Source organism: Humulus lupulus, chromosome 2, assembly GCF_963169125.1.
Source record: "Humulus lupulus chromosome 2, drHumLupu1.1, whole genome shotgun sequence".
Classification (NCBI taxonomy): Eukaryota; Viridiplantae; Streptophyta; class Magnoliopsida; order Rosales; family Cannabaceae; genus Humulus; species Humulus lupulus.
Genome location: NC_084794.1, coordinates 92,074,933 through 92,084,396, shown reverse-complemented (window position 1 = coordinate 92,084,396; position 9,464 = coordinate 92,074,933). Strand labels below are relative to the sequence as shown.

The window sequence follows — 9,464 nt, the reverse complement described above, 5'->3', positions numbered from 1 at the left end:
TTTTATGTTAAACGGTTAGATTTGCATTTGTTGAATAAAAAGTGTCAAAATACCTATATACCCCCAGCTACTGGCAACCGTTTTCTTTCCTTTTTTTCTGTCATATATCTATTATGCATTTGAAATCCCATATTAGTTGCCTTCCACTCCAAAATCACATTTTAGTCAAAAAAATTCTTGAAGAATCGCTGGAGTGGCTTTGTAGGTTAGGCGTAGAGGTCAGCTCTACAGTCTTTGAAGGCTACTGTCTTATTACTCATGTCAGTATCCTCTTCTTCATGCTTCACCCTCTTCCTCAAGCCTCCATTCTCGTCTCTGCGCTAGTGACTGGTTGTCGTTGTTGTCGCGGTCGCTCCTCCATCACCATTGTCTTCTTCCCTCAAAGAAGGGTTATTATTCTTCTCTCTGTCTCCACCACTCTCTCACATCATTGTTTCCCTCTTTCATTAACTTTGTCTCTTTTATCTCTATGTTATTTGTTTCATTTCCATTCCATAGATTTTATTAATATATTTTTTACTTTTATAGTGTTGCGAAAATAAATCTTGGTTAGTTAAAAAAAAAATGGGTTTTGTAAATATATGAATCTAGGTTTCATTTATGAGAAGAGATTGAGTTGAAAACTAATCTACAAAAAGACTAATTATTCTGATATTCTCTTTTGTTATATGCAGCTTCTAAAAGACCCACATATGATTTGATAAAAGAAAGATTATATAATTTTGTGGTGAACAAATGTCATGCCAAAGGAGGGTCTTCTCAAACTTAAGTGAAATCTATTTGAGGACTATTTTAAAATTTTGTTTATATTCTCGGACTTATGAATTAGTTTCTTACTAATCTAGTTGTTTAGAATCTCATGTTTTTAAATTAAAGAGGGCCATCCTTCCTTGCTATGTGTTTTGTGTATTCTTTTGTTCTTCATTACGGTAACAGAGAGCATGGTCTTGAATCTTGGCTCCTGGATGTGTTGATATGGAACTTTGAACTATTGATTGTTGGATCTGTCTTAAGATTTTATTGTTATGTCAGTATGATTGTACTTCTTCATTTTAAATTAAATATTAGAATCAAATGATTTTCTAGTATAGTTTTCTCTATTTATTATTTATTTATTATTATTGTTTTTGATGTTCTTTAGATGAACAAAATTTTGATACAATGGTTAATTTTAGTATTAAGAAGAATTATGAAAGATATATTGTGTTTTCTTCAGTGAGTACTATCAATTCTGCATGTAGTCCATTGGTAGAATATGGTAATATGTTATTTCTTCCTTTTTATATTTAATAAAGTTTTATGAGGATCCTGGACACGGACAGAGATGTGCTTTCTTCTTCTTTTCCTTTGACTAATTTGAGAAGAAGTTTTGTCAATTTCTATTTGACTTTTGGTTTATCATAATAGTTTTGAATCAAACAAATGTTGGCTTGCTAGGGTTAGTTTAGTATTTAAGATGTTAATTGTTATCTTTAGGTTCTTAATTTGAAAAAAAAAATTGCTAGATTCTGAACTCATATTGAATTTGTATTATATTTTGACTTTTTAAATACTAGAATATGAACAACCGTATGTGAAACCCATATATTTGTATTTTGCATTTATTTATACACATCTAGTGTATGGCAGTCTTTGATGCATTTTTGCATTATGTGACAATAAGTATTGCATGTTAGTTATCACTACAAGAATTTTGTGTAAATATTACGGTAAGATATTACATATTTTTTAAAGTGCTATTATTGACTTAGCTCTAAAACATACAGAGGGAACTTTTTGGCGCCATGTGAATTAGTAATGTGAAGGACTAGTACACCATCTGGGGTTCACAGTCAAGCACAACAAGCTGAAGAATAGCTACAACATCAGCAACAGCAGCAACAACAATAGCATCATCCAAACTATAGTTTGAAGTAAAAAATGTTCAAGATTATAAAACTTTATTATGTTAAGCTTTCAAATTTAAGTTAGAACTAAGATCTCATGAAGTAGACACATTCATGGTTTGAATTAGTTATTGTTTAATGTAATACTTATGGTTTATCAATCTATTGAGAATTACATTTTATGATTAATTTTGATTTTGTTTATCAAAATACAATAATGAAAATCTTTTAATTAAAAAAAATCATATAAGTATACTTATCAAAAAATAATTTAAAATATATTATCCACACTAAAGTAACAATTTTATTAATATATGTTATGATTTAAAAACATATTATAAGCGTAAAAAATCGTTATGGTTTATATAATATAACAAACTAAAAATGTTATTAAAATAATCAAATGTAACAGTTGAAAAGTGTTATGAAAAAAGTATAAGATTAAACTTCAAATTTATAACTAAAACTCTATCTAAATGTTATTATTTGAATATTATAGCAACTAAAAATGTGTTATTGAATAGTTTAAGATAACACTGAACATAACATTCAAATACTGTTATAGAAAAGACTGGACTTTTAATAACAGGGGCTATGTTAGCATTTTCAGAAGCGTTATCAATAGTCCCGGTTAGCAGTTTTTAAGTGTTATGAATACTGTTTTTTCTTGTAGTGTATTTAAGATGCATTCTTGCTTTATCTCTGTTGGGCTTCGTGTAGCTTGCTGTAAGGCACCTGGTTTTGGTTGCATTTCATTTCATTCATTATGAGCATTTTAGCAACAAAAAAATCATGGATTTTTGTGGTTCTGCAACAGACACATATATAAATACATCTTGTTATAGTGGTTGTATTTTAAGTATTTTTATTCAATGGCATTTCTCAGTTTATTTGCACAATTCTTTGTAAAATATCTCATCATGTTGTGCCTTATATTATTTTTATCCATTTTGATTATTTCATTTGGTTTCATCTTGACAGTGAGCAAAGTTTTAACCTAAAATGTATATAAAAGTAAGTTGAATAGATTTGCGCTGTATGTGTATGCTCTGTTTTTTATTCAAATCATGCATACATTTGTGAAGTGGTTATTTTGTTTCACAACAATAATTTGTTAGATTTAACATTTTTAATGCATCATAGGTGTTCAAGAAAATGCCTTAAGGAAGTACACAATTTATTACAACATAGAGGAAGGTCTGTTGTGTTAAAAAATATTATAACATGCCAGTTCTCCAACAACATGTAGCCTTCTTTGACCATAACAGCGAAGGTATTACACCATTTTCCTTTGGAGACTTCTAGATGTATCAAAGTTGGTTTTTGCTTGGAGATTCTGAAATACATCAGTGAATAACTATACATATATATAGCAACTGGATTAATTAACTTTATTGTTGCTTTGCAGGGTTAAGAGAAATTGAATTCAATGTAGTTTCCTATTTCATGTTCATGATTTTTATTCATGGAGCAATGAGTTGTGTTTGCCAATAAAGTTGTCATGGTTTGAGATTGAGTTACAAAATAATAAAGTCAAACTTTTCTTATTGTTTATTTAGTTTTTCAATTTTTTGATAATATTTTTAAATGTAGATATGAACCAAAGCATGAAAGTAAGTAGTGAGTGATTCAGATAAGGTGTGTTCTTTGGTTCTTTGTGCCTTTTGCAACTCTTTTTTATTTTCCTTTCGATATTAATTGCAACCGTGATTGGGGATGTTCTACTACCACCAATACGACATATTCGTACTATCGACACATCCCAATTACTTGACTCCATCTTCCATGCAATCAATAACAAAATAATAATTTCCTCGTCAACTAAGCCGCTAATATAGTTTAATATTTAAACCTTTGTAGTTCACCATACTTGAACTTACAAAAGTATAGTGGGGATAATTCATCAATTAATCATCTTCTAAATAATATGAGATTAAATTTTTATTCTTCATTTATGACAGAAATATTTTAATCACACTTTTTTTAAGAAAGTAGCGACTCCTAATCGAGCAACCATATAATTATTATCACTTAAATATGGTACATTTAGTGGTATTATTATTATTATTGTACTCTTACTTTGTACTCTAATTGTGTTACACATTAGGGGATTATAAAATTACTTATGCAAAGGGAAAGTCTTACATACCAAATACTATATAATGGCCAAAATTCATTCTAAATTAATTATACAACCTAAAGCTACATAATCAATGGTAATTCATGCTTCTAACCATCAAACAAGTCAACAAAATTGAAATATTACTAAGACAATTCATTTGTTACTCGCAAAAAAACCAACAGTAATTACTTTCGATTTTTTTACTTTCAGCTATTATATTATTACTAACCATTCTATTGAATATTACTTACCGACACAAAAAGATTACTTATGCGCAAATAAGTTACTGGGAAATTCATTACTTTTAGATACAACGTTATTCCTCATTACTCATTTAAAAATTACTAACTGGCCTCAAAACATTACTTTCCTAATATCATATATATGTTTGAACACAATACTAATTTTACCTTATTGCCCTCCACTGGAGACTTTTTTTTATTGCAAATTACTATTTTGGCCATACTTTTCAGACCATGCTAACAGATTTTTTCACAACCGGTTTACATAACCGGCTCATCACGTATAAAACTTTAATAGCTTGACACTTGACAATTTTTTTGGGTCCCATTTGTTGGACTAAGTCCGGTGAGGGACTAAATAATTTGCCAAGAATTAAAATATTGATTTTAATTATTACATAAGTATTTTTTTTTCTGGATATATGTTCATTTGTGTGTTTACAATAGTAAATCTTCACATTTTGTAAAATTGTATTCCAATATGGACGATTACGAGATGTAGCTGAGCATAAAACGAATAGCTAGCGCAGCCAGTATAGTACGAACCAAAAGGATATATAGTAGGTAATAACAACCGGTATCGTACGTTTGACTATTAGGTAGATTATAAAGCAACCGCTCACAAAGACATGAAATATTCGTCCTTACTATCCCAACGAAAAGTTATTTAAACTCAACTTATCAATGGGTTCGATCATAATTGTCTTATATTAAATTTCAATTAGACGTACGTGAATAAAACATTTCTCTAGCTGCCTTTTTTTACTTAAAATATCATTCACTACAGGATGTGAACCCAATAGGCTTCCACTATACTTAGACACCTGATTGATTTAAATTACTTAACTATATTTAAAATATACAACATTCATTAGTTAAACTTAAAAAGTAATTTTGTTATATTAAAAAAATATACAGGATATCAACTTAGTATTATCGAGTTAAAATTCTTTTTCTCCTTTTACAAAATATAAGCTATCAACTTAGTATTATTCACTTTTTCTTTAGGCCTTGTTTTTCCTATTCCAAAAACTAACAAACATCTTCAATTATTTGATGATATTTATGTAAAATGAAAAACAGAAACAGAAGGAAAAAGCAGGGTTATATAATAATGGATAACTTGCTTTCACATAGTAAGTGTCTTCTTATAAATTAGTTACGTGCTTTTAAGAGAGAATAGACAAATATATTAAAAAAATATTATATGAGTGTTTTCTTTTCTTATTCATTTGTGTGTGTTCAATAGATAACTTTGACAATTTGTAAAATTGTAATGCGAACTGCGAACCAAAAATATACAAAAACTAATTAAGCTAACTAGTTAGGTAAATAAATAAATAGATAAAACAAAAATTCCTCTTAACACAAATTATAAGGTTATTATATGATACGAGCTACCAGCATCGTTTGACTATTAGGTAGTTTCTCTACAAAGCTATACCTCGCACCAAGACATTAAACACAACGCCCCCCACCCCCCTAATCCCCAACGAAAAGCTATTTAAACTCACTTATCAATTGGTTCGGTCATATCTGTCTTATCTTAAATTCACGTGCGTGAGTAAAACATTTCTCAGGCTGGTTTTCTGTTTTTTCTTTGTTTTTTTAAGAGAGAGAGAGGAGAGGAGTGGAAAGCTCATGGCTGCACAGGATGTGGACCAGTATAGGCTTTCACTACTTAGAACTGATCAGAACGACAGTAGATTTAGTCCACATGATCATGATACTCGGATTTCGGACCTGTCGTCGGAACAAGTGGAAGAGGTTCTGGAGAAGAAGCCTCTTCCATTTAGATGGTGGTTTCGGCTTGTTGCTTGGGAAACAAGGCTGCTCTGGATACTCTCTGGAGCTGCCATTGCTGTCTCCGAGTTCAACTACATGCTCACCTTTGTTACCCTCATATTCTGCGGCCACCTCAGCGCCTTGGAGCTCGCCGGGGCCTCCGTTGCCAGCGTTGGAATCCAAGGTCTTGCCTATGGAATAATGGTATGAATAGCTGTGTATAGAATTAATGTGGTGATGGTACCACTTAAAATGTTCTATTCAATTGCTTTAATTAATTATATATTAATATATACTAGCGACTAGCCGAGCACTCTACTTCTCACTTTTACACTTTTAGTTGTACTTGGTTTGCTAATAATTTTTAAATTAATAAAACCAAAAATAAGCTGGGGATGGCGAGTGCAGTCCAAACAGTCTGCGGCCAAGCGTACGGTTCCAAAAAATACCAAGCAATGGGCATCATATGCCAGAGAGCCATTGTCCTACATTTGGGAGCTGCAGTACTGCTCACCTTCCTGTACTGGTTCTCGGGTTCGATACTAACAGCCATAGGCCAGTCCGACAGCATAGCGGAGCAGGGTCAAATTTTCACTCGCGGACTGATCCCTCAAATCTACGCATTCGCGCTGAGCTGCCCCATGCAGAGGTTTCTTCAAGCTCAGACCATAGTGAATCCTCTGGCCTATATGTCAGCTGGGGTGTTCGTCTTCCACGTTTTTCTGAGTTGGCTAGTCGTCGACGTTTTCGGGCTTGGGCTTCTTGGGGCAGCCCTTTCACTCAGCTTCTCTTGGTGGCTTCTTGTTCTTTCTAATGGGATTTATATTCTTCTTAGCCCAAGTTGTAATCATACTTGGACTGGCTTTTCTTGGAAAGCATTCACCGGGATATGGCCTTATTTCAAGCTCACGGTTGCCTCTGCTGTCATGCTGTGGTACGTCTAAGACTCCAACACACACACACACACACACACACACACATATAGAACTATACATATATATAATTATACAACAAGCTAGATTATCCAAGTTATAAATCCAATAAAACAAACAATTGTTATGTAACTAATCTCTCTTCTCCACTATTCTTTTACATGAACAATTAACCATTTTCATATACATATGTAGTTTGGAGATATGGTACAACCAAGGACTGGTGCTCATATCAGGACTGCTTTCCAATCCTACACTTTCGTTAGACTCCATTACTATTTGGTATGCTATACGCCTACACCTTCCTGATTTATTTTTCGTTTTAACCTAACAATTGTTATTGGTCTGATATAAATTCAGCATGAACTACTTGAACTGGGACATTTGTTTTATGTTGGGCCTAGGCACAGCAGCCAGGTTAGTAATTACAAAAGCTAAATTTTCTAACATAATTACTTTAATTGCTCCTTTTTTAACATAGCTTTATATATACTGCCAAAAAATTATTGCTGAATCTGCAGTGTCCGGGTTAGTAACGAGCTAGGAGCAGCTAATCCAAAAGTAGCTAAATTTTCGGTGTTTGTAGTAAATGGAAACAGCATCATCATCAGCCTGATCTTCAGTGCAATAGTCTTAATTTTTCGGGTACCATTAAGCGAGTTGTTTACAAGTGATCCAAGTATTATAGAAAAAGTGTCGAACTTGACCCCATTGTTAGCCATTTCTATCTTCTTGAATGGAGTTCAACCTATCCTCTCAGGTGAAAACAATACTAATTAAAATGATCGTTATACATTTAAAAAATGTTTACTTACACAAAATTCAATATTTATATTTGTGTGTCTGCCTGTGCTTGTGCTTGTGTTTTCAGGGGTGGCCATTGGAAGTGGATGGCAAGCTGTGGTGGCTTACGTTAATCTAACGGCTTATTATGTTGTTGGTCTTCCTATTGGATGTGTTCTTGGCTTCAAAACTAGTCTCGGAGTAAATGTAAGTTGGATACATCATCAAGGTTATATATTTATATATTTATGGAGTGCTATTATTTGGCACGCAAAATACTGAGGTGATACTTTATAATTGGTTAGCGATAATTTGTAATACTTATTAAATTTAACTAAGTGAGATCTGATATTAGATTGCACAAATAATGGTATGTGACCTACTTGTGGTGGAATTGGCACCTGAATGATTTTTCATTTTATTTATGAAAATTATTATTGATTGTCAAGGATTAACTTTTGATTATAATTTTTTTTTTTTTTTGCCGTTTTAAGGGTATTTGGTTGGGAATGGTTGTTGGAGTTTTCTTACAAACAGTCACTTTGATTATTCTCACAGCCAAGACAAATTGGGACACTGAGGTAACGTGACATATTTTAAAACTTTATTATTATTCTGAGGTGGGTCTTATAACAGGAAAAAATATATATGAATATGTTACGTCCCCTTTAATTTTCACCCTAATTAATATTATTAGGATTAATGTGCACCAAAATAATATACAGAATGAAATATTTTTTTAAGAATAATGAGTTTTAGTTTAGATAAATATTACTGGATGAAAAAAACTGTCATGTTATTATGTTAGCTATCAATTAATAATGCTATATGTAGTATTCAAGTTGTTATAAGTCATTTTAACACATGTTACAGGTTATAAAAGCAGCTGATCGAGTAAAAAGAGCCGAAAATGAAACGACCTTAAATTTGGTGGTTGACGCATAAGAAAAGAATTAAAATTTGTTTTTGCGAGCCAGCTTGGAGGTGAAATAAATTGTAATTTACTTTATTTCCCCTTGTAACAGTATGGTTTCGATATCAATATAAAAGTACCTAAAAATGGATGGATAATGCTCTGGAATGGAAACCTCTTATAAAATTTTCAATATTTAATCAATGAAAATTTTGATAATTACCATATGGTAACCTTGATATATTTATATATACTAGCAGAAAACAACGTGGAATGCACGTTTGCTTAGTTATATTGAGAAAATGTGTAAACTTAATTTTTTTTTAAACTTTCGTATTAAATTTTATTATTTAATCAATAATAGGTAACTATTTGGTACCCTATATTTACATTAATAGTCATTTATTTGGTACTATGTATTTAATTGATATAATTTTACCAATTTAATAAAACTTCTCTCAATTATATGAATTCGAAATATAAATTTAATTACTTAATTACATATAACTGATGACAGTTTGATCATATTCATAAAAATTGTATTTATGAAATTTGAGTTTAGAGTACCAAATATATATGATTTTGAAATACATGGTACCATATGATTGATTATTTAAAAAAGAGGGTACCAAAATGATAGTTTACAAAAATACGGGTACCAAATGAGTAAATTTTCTATAATCAGTGTCATATATTTTAAAAGACAATATTTAATATAATGTATGGCATAAAGATATTACTAAAAATATTGTTGGAATTCAAATAATAACATTGTTGATAAGGATTTGGTAGTTTTGTTTC

At 31.2% G+C, this 9,464-nt stretch overlaps 1 protein-coding gene across 1 annotated transcript; it reads left to right on the top strand.

Annotated features, from left to right (window-relative positions):
- Positions 1-5,766: 5,766 nt before the first annotated feature.
- On the top strand, positions 5,767-8,910 carry LOC133818222 (protein DETOXIFICATION 41-like). Its single transcript, XM_062250967.1, has 8 exons — positions 5,767-6,239; positions 6,425-6,969; positions 7,163-7,249; positions 7,328-7,384; positions 7,489-7,727; positions 7,839-7,957; positions 8,245-8,331; positions 8,624-8,910. Exons 1-8 carry the CDS (start codon positions 5,892-5,894, stop codon positions 8,693-8,695), a joined length of 1,554 nt encoding a protein of 517 aa, XP_062106951.1. The 5' UTR covers positions 5,767-5,891; the 3' UTR covers positions 8,696-8,910.
- The last annotated feature ends 554 nt before the right edge of the window (positions 8,911-9,464 follow it).